At 36.3% G+C, this 17049-nt stretch overlaps 1 protein-coding gene across 9 annotated transcripts in view; it reads left to right on the top strand.

The window, feature by feature from the left end:
- DMXL2 (Dmx like 2) overlaps positions 1-17049 on the top strand; it is a gene marked incomplete at both ends in the record, with an annotated part of 175883 nt that overhangs the window by 28984 nt on the left and 129850 nt on the right. For all 9 annotated transcript variants that reach the window (XM_079701342.1, XM_079701341.1, XM_079701337.1 and 6 more), the window contains 5 exons: positions 5818-5943; positions 8750-8821; positions 12976-13054; positions 13869-14004; positions 14648-14714. In XM_079701342.1, the coding sequence (XP_079557468.1) occupies positions 5818-5943; positions 8750-8821; positions 12976-13054; positions 13869-14004; positions 14648-14714 (480 nt within the window). The remainder of the gene's footprint in view (positions 1-5817; positions 5944-8749; positions 8822-12975; positions 13055-13868; positions 14005-14647; positions 14715-17049) is intronic.

Here is a 17049-nt window from a genome sequence, read left to right as displayed (position 1 = left end):
TAGCATATATACACTACCAAATGTAAAATAGATAGCTAGTGGGAAGCAGCTACATAGCATAGGGAGATCGGCTTGGTGCTTTGTGACCACCTAGGCGGGTGGGATAGGGAGGGTAGGAGGGAGATGCAAGAGGGAGGGGTTATGGGGGTATATGTATAGCTGATGAACTTTGTTATACAGCAGAAACTAACACAACATTGTAAAGCAATTATACTCCAATAAAGATGTTTAAAAAAATAGGAAGAATAAATTTAAAAAAATTGGGAATTCCCTGGTGGTTCAGTGGTTAGGGCTAGGCACTTTCACTGCTCAGGGCCTGGGTTCAGTCCCTGGTAAGGGAAACTAAGATCCCATAAGCCGCAAGGCAAGGCCAAAAAAAAAAATTTTTTTTTCTTTACTTTACACTTTAATTTATCTAAGACTTAAGGGAAATCTGAGAAATTAGAACAGTGTTTGAGATATGAGTATTACTTATTTGCATTTTTGAAAATAATGTAGTCAAGGCAATTAGTATATATAAAACTGAGGTTAGAGAAGACTGAGTGTGTTATGCCTATTCAGCTACACTTAATCATTGTTCAGAATGACATTGAACCCTCTAGAGAAGGCAACAGTATTTTTATTATTGTCACGATAGTGTGTTAATTCAGAGGATTTTATGGCTTTAGAAAATGATACTTAAATTTTTTTCAAGTGTAACATTTTAATAAGGTAAAAGAAGAGGGCCACTTGTTTTTCAGCCTCAGCTAATTGACAGGACTCTGCTAATGATATTTTGGATATCACAACTAAAAACATAGAATCTTGGTAATAACAAATACTCAGGTTTTTAGCTCCCATTTAATAATTTTGGGATAACACACTTTGTCTAAGGAAGAGATTCTTTAAGACAAACTAATGAAATCTATGGACCCAGTGAAAACCAGCACATTCACATGGCTTTAAATATAATTTCCAGGATTTCAAAGACGTCCTGAGACCATCTGTGACTCACACCCACTAGACTCAGGTTGAAAACTTCCATCAGGTTGGAAATTTAGTTTCAGTGCTCAAAGTAGAGACTAGTTTTCTCTTTCCCGACAGGATGGATTCAGTCTCCAAAAGTAAGGTTAAAACAAGTGAGGGTTAAAGCATGTCTTTGCCTTTAGAACTTGTGCTACACAATTATCTCTTAGTTATAAACTGTCAGCTAGTCATTAATTCTTCATCATAAGGACAGTTCAGTCCTTCCTTAAAAGAAACTCCCACGTGAATAGAAGGAAAGGATGTTTTTCTAAGATTCTTCCTTTTTTCTTGGACTTCATCTCTGCATTTGGGCCAGTACCATATCCTTGACTTTGAGAAATATTTTATATACATCAGTACTGTTATTAGTGCAGGACACTGGTGTATGGTGCTATGGCATAGGGGTGGTTCTCCCAGGAACCCAAGGGAAGAACTTGGTTAAGGGATTCCATTTGTTCCAGAAAGGACTTAGTGCCCTTTTTCCTGCTTCCCTGTAGTGATCCTGTAGCCTCTCTACCACATGTGGAATAGTTAGTTTATACTCAGCCGAGTCAGAGATATTTATTTACCTAGTACAAAGGAGCCCATATCTCTGGGATCATTTTAGTATTTGCTTGTAGTCTCAGTGAGTGCCTGCTTTTCCTTCTGCATTATAAATTTTTCCTGTGGTAAAACTGAATTCTGAAAAAGAGGAATGAAACAAATTGCTTTTGACCTAAAATTGAAAGAATGGAAATCTCTTGAGTAATTATAGATTTTGTATAAACCTTCTCAGCTGCTGGTCTTTACTCTGAGCTAGGTGCTGTGGGAAATTATACTTGGGATTACAAATATGAACATGTGCCTTTTAGTGCTAATAAGACATCTTAGTGGAGTTGGGGTGATGCAATGGAAAGAGCAGGAGCTTTACTATGAAGCAAATGAATCCTCACTCTGTGAACTTGGGCAAGTTACTTATCCTTTCTGGGCCTCAGTTTCTCCACCTTTACAAGGGGGCCTGTGAAGATATGATATTCATAAAGACCCTAGCAGACTGCCTGATCATAGAAGGTATTCAATAAATGGTAAATTATTAAGGAAGGCTTTGATAGATTCTCTTCTGGTAGGTCTTCTAAATCCATGATGCTGTTAGACTGGAAAATAAGCCAAAATACCTTTCTCTTTCCTTGTATAGCTACCATCATAAACTTGGCCAAATTATTAGCTTATATCAACTGTCTGAACTCCATGTTCTTTGACCAAGTTTCCAGGTACATAGACTTCTGGAGCCAGAAATTAGGAAGATTTTGAATCATTTATTTGTTATACAGATATCTGTATCTGTTGAGGGCTGTGCACATGCTGGGTGCTGGGACTACAGTGGTAAACAAGAACATGGTGCTTGCTCTGATGGACCTCTCAGTGTAGTAGGAACCAGACAAACAAACACACATGTATATAAATCATTAAAATCTTATGCACCTTCAGTTATAGAATGCATGTGATTCAGTACTGACTGATTATGAGTCCCCTGTTCTTGCACACTTGGGGTTATGTGTATTTTAGACTCTTTAGAGAAAGGTGAAGAATAATAATATTCAACTTCTGTACTTTTCCAGCTCTTTGTGTGCAGTCGTTTACGGGGTTCCATTCTAGCCATGACCATGGATGTTATATAAAAGAGTAGGTATTGCCTAGGTGTGGTTCCACAGGACGCTAGTGCCACACATTATTGTTCTGTTATGATGGTAATTAGTAGTTTGATAAGGGATTTGAGGCCATTTTAGACCAGTGGTCTCTAAACTTTTGGTAACTGCATAGTATTCTACTCGATGGATATTCAGTAACTTATTTAACCACTTCCCTACTGATAGATGGTATGATTATTTTCAGTTTTTGCTGCTTAAAATAATGAGGCAGTGAATATCCTTCTCTATATATTTTGGCAAGCTTTGCTAGTATGCTTATAGTAAAATAGGGACTTGTCAATCAAAGGGTATATTGTATTTAAAATTTTGATAGATATTGCCAAATTCTTTTATCCATGAAGATTCTGATTTAGTAAGTCTGGGGTGGGACCACTCAATTTGTATGTTTAACAAGTTCCCTAGGTGATTTTGATGCAGCCAGGTTTGAGAACTATTGCATTTCAGAAAAATGGCAAGATTCTCTACTTCTAAGGAGCATGGTACATGTCCTCTGGCAAAGGTCAGGCAATTATGGCTATCTAGGGAGGAGTAAAAATCCTCTTCAGTGACTGAGCAGTAAGAGCCTATGTCTAGAGCAGCTGTTGCTGGGGATGGCCCATCTTTAGAGAAGCAAGTGTGCTAATACTTATCTGAAATATTTTATGTCTCTTTGACGTGTAATGTAGGGGAAAAGAACATAAGAATTGTAAGGACCTGAGTTTGAACATTTTCCACTTACTGTATAATCTTGGGCAAATAAATGAACTTGAATCTTTCTTTATATAATGATAATGATACTCTCTTCTTCTCAGGTTTGTTGCAAAAATGAAAGGTGGAGTGATTTAACGTTTATTTATTTATTTTTTTGCTGCTTTGGGTCTTCGTCGCTGCGCGCGGGCCTTCTGTAGTTACGGCGAGCGGGGGCTACTGTTGGTTGCGGTGTGCGGACTTCTCATTGCGGTGGCTTCTCTTGTTGTAGAGCATGGGCTTCAGTAGTTGCAGCACGTGGGCTTCAGTAGTTGCGGTGCATGAGCTCAGTAGTTGTGGCTCACGGGCTCTAGAGCACAGGCTCAGTAGTTGTGGTGCACGGGCTTAGTTGCTCCGTTGGCATGTGGGATCTTCCTGGACCAGGGCTCGAACCCGTGTCCCCTGCATAGGCAGGAGGATTCTTAACCACTGCGCCACCAGGGAAGTCCCGATTTGACATTCATTGAGTACCTTTTGTCTTTGCCAGTAACATAGGTATCTCTCTCTGTCATGGCAGTTTGTCATTTAGTTGTGATTGGTGATTCACTTGGTTGTCTCCCCATTAGACTCACTGGGACCACATCTTGTGTTTTTGTATGCCCAGTTGCTAGCCCAGACTTGGGACATCATGCACTGCTTTGTGTCTTTAATGAGTGACGTGTGCTAAGCACTATGGAAATAGATTTTCTATCCTAAGAATTAAGTATTATTTCTTCCATTCTACCACAAGGAAATGCTCAGAGAGCTTAAGTAACTTGCTTAAGATCCCATAGTACTGCAGAACCAACACTGAAAACCCTGCGTGTGGTGATTCCAAACTAGGTAAAGTTTTGCTCTTACCATCAATCTGCTTTGCTGAGATAATGCTATAAAGCACTTTGGAAATTGTGAAATGTTTAAGGGTAAGATTATTTTTGTTATTTTAATAATATAAGTGTAAAGGTTAGCATGGTGACACAAACATTTCTTCTACCTATACTCAGGATTCCCATTCAGTTTACCTTTCTTGAATCCATAGTATAGCAAATCTGCTTTGTCTATGAGAGTATAAGTGGTTATTTCCTCCTGGGAGTGATTTTTTCCCCCATAGTTCCTTTGCTTAAAATTCCATCTTTGTTTTTCATTTGGGGAACTTTCTGCTATATGCAAACACATGAGTTGAAGATAGTTTATAGTAGTTAGAGCAGGATTTTGGCAACACTGGAAGTTTCAGTAACCAGTAGAAGTAGTGTCTGTCTTCCTCTCTGGTCTTTATCTTCAGTTCCCTCTTTCATTACCAGCCGTATGTGGACCTCACTGGCTTAGCTGTCATCACATGTCAGCCCTGGCTACTGGATATCTGTATTTTGTAGGACATGACCATATTGCTTAAGGCTGTAGAAATAGTGGGAAAAAAATACCACCTCATAAACTTTATGTTGCTTTTTATGGGGCTTTTTCATTTGAGAATTAAATTGTTAGGTTGTTTTAAGTATTTAATCATAAGTTGAGTTTGGAAGAAAAAGAAAAATGTCCCCACCCTCTGCCCCTTATGTCATCATAAAATTCACAAAGTTGCTAAACAGGAATAGCATACACCAAGAAGAAGTGTGGCAATAGGAAGAAATATGTGGTTTTGCTCATTATAGTTCTTTTGAACAAGGGAATTTTCCAGGAACTTGACTTTGTGTTTTATTTTATTTTCCAGACCAAATACATGTCACATTTTATATAAATCAGTTTATTTTTTATTTTGTTTAGTGTGTGTGTGTGTGTAACCACTTTGGATTGGTTTCCTCTCTCTGTCTCTGTCTCTCTGTCTTTCTGTCCTGCCTGGTAAGGTTGAGAGGAGGGGGCAGGCAGGCTGGCTTCATCATGGATTCACTTCAGCAGTTGAGTTTGTTTAGTGTTTGCCTTAGTGCATGTAATTCTGCCTCAGGGGTTCATGTCTATTTAACTAGCTCTTTAAGCCATGTGGAATTGTGTTGGAAAATGCATCTGATTTCTATCATGATCTTCCTCAAGCCTGGTTTGAACCCTGGGAATGCAATTGCAGGCTTCAATACCTTATTACTTTCAGATGGAGGTTTTATTCTTTAGGGTTTACTGAGATGAGCTTCAGAGAGAAATTCTAAACCGAAAGATTTATGAGGGATGGAGGCTATAGTGTTTAAGACCTGGAAGAACCCTTTTCCTGTTAGTAGCAGTTGTTGAATGATAATGCATGGTGTGTCATCACCCCATGTTTTTGGTGTGACTTTTAATGTTCTGATTTGGAAATTGACATTTTAAATATTCTTCCGTTAACTGTTTTTGTAAAATGTGTCACAGTATCCTTTGCAATAGCAGCAAAAACTAAGATAAACTAAAATAATTCACAAATTACATATCTTACATAATGTAAAACTTTTCTTTTTAGGCATATGGATCGGGCTGTGATATTGTTATTTTGGCAAATGACTTTGAATGTGTGCAGATCATTCCTGGTGCTAAGCATGGAAACATCCAAGTCAGCTGTGTGGAGTGTTCTAACCAACATGGAAGAGTAAGGGATTTATTTACTTTATTAAATGTCATCTTTTAATGTATTTAACAATCTCAGAGAGTATTCTTATGCTTTTATACAAGGCTTGCCTACAATTTCTAATTATATATTATACCTTGCTTAGATGGCTGTTAATAGGAGTGGGTAAAATGGTAGGTTATGTACAAATTTTAAAGAGCCATTAAGCTGATAAGTGATAATTAATTGTTCTACCTGTATATACTGTCTTAAAAGATTTGTAGGCTTCACATTCCTGTGTGTACTAATATTCTGCCAGTTGATAGTTCTAGCAGCTGTTAAGCCAGTAGCAGGGAAGTAAACTTTTATCTTCTATATCTAGCATACCTTATCTCTCCCAAATTATAATAAAATCAAATTTTTATCAAGAAATGTAGCAAGTTTTTAGCATCTAATATAATATATGTCATGTAACTGATGCTTTGTAAAGTTTCTGTTAATTTAATGAAACTTTATTTTTTGTTTGAAGAATGTTAAAGTTCATTCACTCAGACTTTAAACAGAGGATTTATTTTAAAATAATTCAAGTTCATCATATGTTCCTCTCCCCCAAAATTTCACACATAATATACATCAAATTTTGATTATATGTAAAGTAAATATAGCATATTTGCTGTATATTCTAGCAATTCATTAAGGCCAATGTTGTGTAGCAGAGTTAAATGTTTCTATGGGAATATAAGAATGATATTTTTCCTGTAATCATTGTAATAATTTAAACAGTTTTAGTGTTCTAAAAATTGTTCTTTACTAAGTAATAATAAATTTTATCAAGGATATATTAAATTGGAATATTCATGGTAATAAATAGTAATCATGCAAATTTATGCCAAATAATAATTGTGATATTATATCATTTCTACTGTCCTACCCTGCTGTTTGTATTAAGCTTTAATATTTGGGTAAATGTGCCACTATATGACAATCCAATGATAAAATTGACATAGTATTGAAACACTGAATTTTCTGGTGTTTTCTGATGCTTGTTTCTTGCTTTTCTGAATTTTTTCCCCAGTCGTTCTCCCTAAGTATTGCTTACTCTTTAGAAAACACTCAGAGTGTCAGATTTCTCTCATTAATTTTTCATTGCTCATCTCCCTATACCAAGCATGGTAGCTTTAAACCTGCTTAGAGTTGTTACAATAGTTGTCAGAGATGCATTTTTTAAAATTATTTATGTGCTGGTGATGATCACAATAGATACTCTGGGAGCAGAATTTTTGTTTTTGTTTTTATTTTTTTTTAAAATATAGAAGCCCTTGGTTTTCATAACCATGTTTTTACTTTTTCTAACCTGGTTGAAGGTAAAGAAGCCCAAATTGTGACATCTCTGATTCATTGTCTTTTATTGCCATCTTCTTTTATTTCATTTATCCCCAGTCCTTGTGATGATTACTTTCAAATTTATGACTTTGTATTAACCAGTTATAATCATTCATTCATTCATTCATTGACATGTTGAATGTGATCATTCATAACACCTTTTACCTAAGTGTTACCGTGGCCAGGCATTTTAAGTAGCTCTCCCCCTACCATTGTGGAGTAAACAGCTTTTTCTTGGAAAGAAAGTTAGATATTAAATAACAATTAAAATCACTTTTTTGGGGACTTCCCTGATGGTCCAGTGGGTAAGACTCAGCGCTCCCAATGCAGGGGTTCTGGGTTCAATCTCTGTTTGGGGAACTAGATCCCATGCGTGCCACAACTAAGAAGTCTGCGTACTGCAACTAAGGATCCTGCATGCTGCAACTAAATATGCCTCAGCGAAGATCCTTTGTGGTGCAACTAAGACCTGGCACAGCCAAAATAAATAAATAAATATTTAAAAATAAATAAATAAACAAACAAATAAATAAATACACTCTGAGTGACTATAGATACTAAAAATAAATAAATAAATAAATAAATGAAATCACTTCTTTTGCATTAGAGTGCCCTGAAATCACAGTAGACCTTTTTGGCTTGCCTTAAAAACATGTATACCTAATTTAGCTTTATAGGTTAACCCATAGACCTAGAGGTGTGAGAAGAGATGGTTTTTGGTCTGTTCCCTGTAGTTGTTTCCCTCTTGCCAAGAGGAAGATAAACTGGGAACTGGCTTTCAAGGAATTATTGGAAAACATGCTCTGGTAAGCTCCTAGGAATAGAGGAATTTGTATTTCTTCTCATCAGATATGTGACCTGGAGCAAAGTCCTCTTGGCCCCCAAACCCCTAGCTTAAATTAAGTCCACTAGAGATGTCTATATCAGCTATTTCTCCTCCAGTTGCAGTGGATGTCTTTCTGGTTTCTCCTTAGTCCATTTTCTCTATTCCTCCTTCTACATGGTGTTCCCAATTGGTATTTTTTGTTTGATGGTATAGTTAATGGCATTTTATTTGATATATTTTTAAAACGTGTTGCTCTTTGATGTCTTTTTCTACTTCTAATGATTTTTATATTATTTTCACTGGATTGTAAAGTTTAAAGTTTCTGACAGATGTACCACTGAAATGTGTCTTTGTTAATAAAAGTTATTTCTGCATTTAAAAATGAAATTTTTATAGGAAAGGATGATTTCTTTGAATAGGTCAACCTTGTATTTGATATGGAAAATAAAGCCTGCTGAATTTTTGATAAGAGAAGAGATTCTTAAGTCCAGTACTTTTCCAGTTATATTTATGGAAGGGAATAAACCATAAATACTGTATTGGGATTGTATGTAATCAGTTTATACATTATTGTGAAAAGGAAGTTACCTTTATTTTCTCTTTTCATTAAATATTAATGCTTTGTTCATTCTTTTTTAGGTTGCAGCTTCATATGGTAATGCTGTTTGTATTTTTGAGCCCTTGGGCATAAATTCTCATAAGAGAAATTGTGTAAGTATTAAATGGTAGTAGAAGAGTTTTATAACTGAGTTGGGAATCCAGTTGACAGCAATAAAGAGCTCCTTAGGAGCTGGTGCTGAAGGTGGTCTGGAATATCAGTGTGAAGTTTGTCTGGTGCTTTATGGTAAGATCTTTTACATTCACTAGGAATATATCCCTAGGCCTTTTAGAAAATCAGTTTCCTAGAATATTGCTTATTGAGATTTGCCTTGTTAATTGGGATCTACCCCAGGTGAACTCCTGTTGTTTCTTATGTAGATTACTAGACTAGTCTCCTGTCTAATATCTATCCCCTTTCCCTTTCTCTGTTCTCAGCAGAGTAGATCATGACACTTCTCTGCTAAAAACTCTAATGGCTCCATACTTCTCTCACATTTAAAGCCAAAAAGCCTTAGAATAGACTACAGCCCTTCTTCCTCCACCCCCGCCTTGCCCCCGCACCTGCACCCATTTATTACCTCTCAGAGCTCATCTACTATTCTTGTCTTCTCTGGTCACTCCAGCCACACTGGCATTTTCAGTGTTCTTTGGATAGTTGCCCTCTCATCTTTGAGCCTTTGCATTGGTTGTTCTTTTGTCTGGAATGTCCTTCTTTCTCTGGATAGCTCCAGGGCCAGTTCCTACAGATCCTTTAAGTTTTTGCTTAGTAATACCTTCTCAATGAGATGTGCCTTGACCGCCCTCCCCTTTTTTAAAAAAAATAATTATTTTCCTAATTTTTTTTTTTTGTCTGTGTCGAGTCTTAGTTGCAGCACACGGGATCTTTGTTGAGGCATGCGGGATCTTTTCGTTATGGTGTGCGGTCTGCTCAGGTTTCTCTCTATTTGTGGCATGAGGGCTTCTCTCTAGTTGTGGTGTACGGGTTTTCTCTCTCTAGTTGGGGTGCGCGGGCAGGGTCTGTAGGTTTCGGCACACGGGCTCTCTCTTTGAGGCAGGCGGGCTAAGTTGCCCCGAGGCATGTGGGATGTTAGTTCCCCGACCAGGGATCGAATCTGCGTCTTCTGCATTGGAAGGCGGATTCTTTACCTGTGGACCACCAGGGAAGTCCCTTGAACACCCTTTTAAAAATTGCCACTTGGTTCTCCCACCTTCCTTCTAACCTGTCTATCCTTCTATTTTTAAACCTTTTTCAATAGAGCACTTATCTTGTTTATTTATTTATAGATTACTGTTTAGAATGTAAGCTCCATGAGGGTAGGGAGCTTTGTTTCTTTTGTTCACTGATGCATCTCAAGTACTTAGAACAGTATCTGGAACATAACAGGTACTTCTAAATATTTGAATGAAGGAGTTAGGAGCTTAGGTAAACTCACTGGGTGCTGAATTATATTTTGTCTAAATCCAATATGGTTCGAAAAATTTTTTAATTTTAAAATTACTACATGCATTAGAACTTCACCATCACTCACAAATAGTTAAAACTGCCAGTGTGAAATCTGAACGCCAAGATTTCACCTCTTGACATATTTATCAGTAATTAAAAAAAAATTGTATTCTTAACTGCAGTAAATAAGTGGTTTTGATATTTTCCATTAAATGTATGTATATGAATACTTTTTTTACATTTCCCCCCAGAAGTACAAATTATATCATAGTCTCTTCCCTATGATAATATTATGAAATGCATATTAAATTTTCAGAGTACAGGGCTTCCCTGGTGGTGCAGTGGTTGAGAGTCCGCCTGCCGATGCAGGGGACATGGGTTTGTGCCCCGGTCCGGGAAGATCCCACATGCCACGGAGCGGCTGGCCCCTGAGCCATGGCTGCTGAGCCTGCGCGTCCGGAGCCTGTGCTCTGCCAATGGGAGAGACCACAACAGTGAGAGGCCCGCGTACCGCAAAAAAAAAAAAAAAAAAATTCAGAGTACTTAAGAGTCATTGGGAGTACATATTTAAAAATTCATTTGTATTTGCCTGGAGGCACAGTGGTTAAGGATCTGCCTGACAATGCAGGGGACATGGGTTCGAGCCTTGATCCGGGAAGATCCCACATGCTGCAGAGCAACTAAGCCCGTGTGCCACAACTACTGAGCCTGCGCTCTAGAGCCTGTGTGCCACAACTACCGAGGCTATGCTCTAGAGCCCACGAGCCACAACTACTGAAGCCTGCATGCCTAGAGCCCATGCTCCGCAACAAGAGAAGCCACCTCAATGAGAAGCCCTCACACCACAACGAAGAGTAGCCCCGACTCGCCACAAATAGAGAAAGCCTATATGCAGTAACAAAGACCCAATGCAGCCAAAACTAAATAAATAAAATAAATAAATTTACAGAAAAAAAATTCAGATTCCATAAATAAATGATACAAACGAACTTATTTACAAAACAGAAACAGATTTACAGACTTTGCAAACAAACTTATGGTTACCAAAGGGGAAAGGTGGGGTGTGTGTGGGAGGGATAAATGAGGAGTTTGGGATTAACATATACACACTACTATATATAAAGTAGATAATCAACAAGGACCTACTATATAGCCCAGGGAACTCTACTCAATACTCTGTAATAACCTATATGAGAGAAAAATCTGAAAAAGAATAGATGTATGTATATGTATAACTGATTCACTTTGTTGTACATCCAAAACACAACATTGTGAATAACTATACTCTAATATAAAAGAAAAATTAAATTAAAAAAGAAAAAAAAATCAGATTCCAGACCTCACTCCCCAAATTTCTGCGATGTAATTGGTCCACAGATTACACTCTGAGAAGCACTAATGGAAAGAATGTTAGGGATAGCTCTAGTGTTAGGAATGATTTTATTATTACTGTAAATAGTTCTGTTGAGCAGTATTTAAAATACTGTTGTGACTGTTGCTGGGTCAGCAGTGATAGGGTTTAAAAAATAACTTTTTCCCTGATTAATAAATATAAAATTACTTTTGGATACTGAAATTCAGGTTTTGTAGTTGTATTTTAAAATTCCACCTCTAGATAGTCATGAAATCTTGAATAAATTATTTTATTGTTAAACATTTTAAAAGTATTATAATAAGTGAGGGCATTGCCATTTATTAAATTATTACTTGCCAAGCAATTAATGTATAACTTGCCTATAAAAAGCCTTGACATGGCTTTACATTGCACTATACTTTCACAAAAGGACATTTTATGTTTGTCTACTGCAAAGAGATATCTAAACTTTTTTACTTACTGTCTTCATGGGAAAGAGCTGTGACTTTTAAATTTTAAATCTTTCTATACTTTAGAATGAAACAGTAAGAAAATAGAATGGAAATTATTCAAATATAGGTCAGGTTTGTGGGTTTTATATATTATATAGTTCAAATTTGTTGGCTTTTTGGAAGGTATATCTAGTTTTATTTTAGACATTGACTCCATAGGATTGTGTTAATTTGTACTTCTTTCTAATGTGCCTTTACTTTGTTTTTATAAACATTTATTGAGCATCTGTGTACCAGTCATTACAACACTGAATACACAAAGCTCATTATGGCATAATTCCTGCCCTTGAAGAGTTGCAGTGTAGTAGGAGAGTCAGATATATAAACAAATAATTCAGTGTGACCAGTGTTATAATGGTAGAATGTAAGTAAAAAGTGCTCTGAGTGCTGCCAGGATGTCAGAAGAGGCTTCACTGAAGAGGTGATGATTTAGCTAGATCTTGATGTAACCATAGGAGTTTGCAGGCGGAAAAGAGAGGGAGGGATACCCTAAGAATAAGAATGTGTTTATAGGGGACTCCCGTGGTGGTCCAGTGGGGAAGACTCTGTGCTCCCATGCAGGGGGCCCGGGTTCCATCCCTGGTCGGGGAACTAGATCCTGCATGCATGCTGCAACTAAGAGTTTGCATGCCACAACTAGGAAGCCTACATGCCTCACTGAAGATCCTGCATGCCACAATGAAGACCCTGCGCAGCCAAAAAAAAAAAAAGATTGTGTTTATAGACATGGAAGGAAGCCTGGGAGACATGCTTTGTTTGGGCGTGGCAAACAGCCTGATATGGTAGAATAGTAAGTGGAATCATTGGAAATTATTTTAAAAACAGTATTTTGAAAATAATAGTGAAATATTTACATCTTTGTTTCAGATCATAGTCTTCAGTTGAAGAAAATGATAATATGGTAGTGCTTGTGGATATTACTTTGAAAACATATCTTTCTCTCTCTATGTTTCAGCAACTCAAGTGTCAGTGGCTTAAAACTGGGCAGTTTTTTTTGAGTTCCGTGACATACAATTTAGCATGGGACCCTCAAGGTATTTAGCGATTATCTTTAGAAATTATGAAAAGTTAATATTTATTTTAAGTGTGTGATTACACTGTGATATAGTCTCCTATAATAAGAAAATGATCAGTAGTATTCTCTTTTTGCTAGTGAATGAGTATACTTTTTTCTTTTTCATATACACTGCTTTGTACAGTGCTTAATTTACTGTTCTGTGCTTTCCCCTGCTACTTTTGAATGTTTTGTTCCAAGAAACAATGATGATTTCTTTCATTAATTAATGTGCTGTACTTTACTCTTACTGTGTTTATTAAGAAATAAAATCAGAAATAAAACAAGATCAGAAAAACCCTATCTCATTTTGTTATTTGTATTTCGGGAAATTACTGTCTTTAATATTGAAAGTTCAGAAACTTTTAATGATAATGGCTGTTGTCCCTTTTTACATTCACAACTAGTGAGGGTAATTTTAATAGTCCATGTAGAAAAACAAATTTCATTAATCTTTAGTTCCGTCATATCCTGAGAATATTCTGTGTTATATATATAGAGTTTTTTGGGGTTTGTTTCGTTATTCTACTTCTGTTGTTATTTTTTTTTTTAAGTTTTACCTGATAGACAATAGCTCTTTGTCAGGAGGCTTTTCTTTTTTGTTCTCAAGTTTCCCTCAAGTTTTCTTGCCAGTGGATTCTAACTTTTAAATGGATATACTCCACAAGTGTTTTTCATAGGCAATATTGCTTATTTTTCACAGAATAGTTTTTAGACCTAAGCAGAAGCCCACATGTGTGTTTATTTCTCTAGGTAATCCTTGCTTATTCATCTGAACATTCTTTAATTTTCAGATAACAGATTGTTGACAGCAACTGATTCTATTCAGTTGTGGGCTCCTCCAGGGGATGACATTCTGGAAGAGGAGGAAGAAATCGATAATAAAATTCCTCCTGTTTTAAATGATTGGAAGTGCATCTGGCAGTGCAAGTTAGTGTCTAACTCTGTTATGTTCATTAATTAAAAAAATGCTTCCTGAGATATGTTCTTAGAAGCCTAGAAAAATAGACTTTTTCTAACCAAAACCCATTATAACATCATCCTTTAATCTGTGCTACAATTGATTGTTTTAAAAAAAGGATGAAAATATTTTCATAGTTAATAACCTCAGGACTTGGGTTGAGAAGGTTGATATGTAGGAATTATTCATTAATGCATGAGATATAGGTGGGATAGGGAGAGGGAAGATGTGAAAGTTGTGAGACACTCTTTCAAGTGGAAGGATTGTGTGAAGGGATCCATTAACAATATGGAGTATGTGAAGGGATCCAACTAGCCAGGGAAGATGATGAGCTCAGTTTTCAAATGTTACATTAGGGTGTTGGTGGGGCATGTAGGTTGCAGATAGCATTTATACATGTTAATTGCATTCTTCTTTGGCTCCCCAAAGTGAGCTTTGGATTAGCTTTAATGAATTAATTTGTATTTTTAGGGAGGTGAAATATTTATATTTTTTTTTCGAGAGGTGAAAACACTCTTGTTTTGATGATGTTATGAAAATCTTATTTTGACCATTTATATATATAGTGTTCCAGATTTTAAAAATGCTAACTGTTCAATTTTGTTTTTTTAGAACCTCAGTATCTGTACATTTGATGGAGTGGTCCCCTGATGGTGAATATTTTGCTACTGCTGGAAAGGTAAAGGACCAAACAAAACATAAACAGAAAAAACAAAACAAAAGTGTTCCTTGTTCATTCTCATGTTCAGTTTTTTCATCTGTAAAATTAGGATAATCCTACATTACAAAGATGGCCTGAGGAATAGTGATAGTTTTTGTAAAAGATCTGCTATGTTTCCCATAGGTAGTTGGCGTTTGGGAAATAATGGCTATTATTTTTATTCTTATTTGACCCTTGTGAAAATTTATGGTTTTTAAAATTAATTTTTAGGTTTAAAAAATAGCATATGTACATAATTTGAAAAGTAAAATATTACTACTAGATTTATAATGAAAAGATACACTCCCTTCTTCTCACTCTTAATTCGTGTCCTGGAGGCAGTGATTCATAAAATTGCATAGTTTAGTATTTCTTTACATATTCTTCAGTAACTTGATTATGCTCCCATTTAAAAATTTTTAAATTTTTTTTCCTTTTGGTTTTATGTATAATTTCTGGCCTTGCTATTATGGAGGCTAAGACTTTAGTTCTCTGGCTGATGTCCCAACCTCATCTCCACTTAGCACATACACATATTCACTTCCCTTCCTCCTGTCTTTCTGATATAAGCATCTCATAATATTTGGGAAAATCACTATTTATTATTCACATTAAGAGTGTGTAAAAGACTTTTCATGGAATAATTACGTTGGTGTTAGTAATTAACTTTGTTTTACTGTTTGCTTAGTTATCTATATACCTAATTCATCCCCCACACCTCTGAAATTCTTTGGATCTTCTCTCAGTATAATCCCACGTAGGAGGTATCCTGGAAATGTCTGTTCTCTTTGCTCCAATCTGGCTTAGTTGTTCTCTGAGTCTAAAATAGTAGTGCTCTCATATCACGATTTTCTTTTACCAACCTCAGGAGATTCTCTTTGCCCATCTCCTTTGTTAAATTCCCTGTTTCTTCACATCATTTATCATCTTCTTTCCTTGTTTTATTTTTATTTTTGTTTATTTTTGCGGTACGTGGGCCTCTCACTGTTGTGGCCTCTCCCGTTGTGGAGCACAGGCTCTGGACGCGCAGGCTCAGCGGCCATGGCTCACGGGCCCAGCTGCTTCGCTCCATGTGGGATCCTCCCAGACCGGGGCACGAACCCGTGTCCCCTGCATCGGCAGGCAGACTCTCAACCACTGTGCCACCAGGGAAGCCCCTTTCCTTGTTTTGATGGAGATATCCTCCAGTAGGTTCCTGAGAAAAGATGAATGGGAAAAAAACATTTTTGAGGCCTTGCAAGTCTGAACAGTTCTTTCTTCTTTGTTATGCTTTATTTGATTGGGCATAGCATTGGGTTGGAACTAATTTTCCTTCAGAATTTTAAAAATCATGCTTCTGTTGCCTTCCAGCTTCCAGTGTTGCTGTTTGAGAGGTATAGTGCCATTATGACCATGCTCTCCCAGCTCTAGCTTGTAGAGGTTTTAAGAATGTTCCCTTATCCCGGTGTTCTAAAATTTCAGTATATCGTGGTATGGGTCACTCATCTATAAATATTTTAGTATGTATCTCTAAGGGATAAAGACTTTTTTTGTGCAGGCAATTTGATGTGCCTGTTCAGTCTGAAAACTCATGTCCTTCAGTTCAGGGGGATTATTTTATATTATTCCTTTTGTGTTATTTCCTTCTTTTCGTGTTCTCTTTTCTCTCTTTCTGGATCTCCCCTTATTCAGATGTGGATCCTTCTATACTGATCCTCTAATTTTCTTTTTTTTCCCCCCTCTTCATTTTTTGTTTGTTTGTTTGTTTAAATTCTGAGTGGGGTGTTCAGCTTTAACTTAGAAATAATTTTTTCCTGCTATCACGTTTTTGATTTTCAAGAATTTTTTTCTGATTCTATGAATGCTCCTTTTTAAATACATAATATTTCCTAAGTATAAAATGAATATATATAAAAGTTATATATAAGATAATAATTAAACAAATGAACATGTATGTACCCGCTACCCAGTTGAGACAAAGGACATAAAACTAATGGGTTACTATTTTCCTCTTGCATCTCCTCATTCCCCTCCCACCTATGCAACCGGAATCCTGAATTTTATGTTTTATTTCATTGCTTTTAAAAAAAAATAGTTTCACAGGTGTAAATTCACAAAGAATATAATTTTTATTTTGGTATAGTTTTGAGCTTATAAAAATGATACTGTATGGTTATTGAAATATACCTTCAAGATATTAAAAAATAAATTTGTGATGATATCAATTATTTACTTCTTAGTTAATGTATTCAGTAAGAAAAAATTGCATTAAAAAATCCCAGGTTAAAGTTTAGTTGTTGTTTATGAATTAAAATTTCCATATTATACTTTACAA

This window comes from Hyperoodon ampullatus (genome assembly GCF_949752795.1).
Source record: "Hyperoodon ampullatus genome assembly, chromosome: 3".
NCBI lineage: Eukaryota > Metazoa > Chordata > Mammalia > Artiodactyla > Ziphiidae > Hyperoodon > Hyperoodon ampullatus.
Note: the sequence above shows the minus strand (reverse complement) of the source record. Positions and strands in the feature narration are given on the sequence as shown.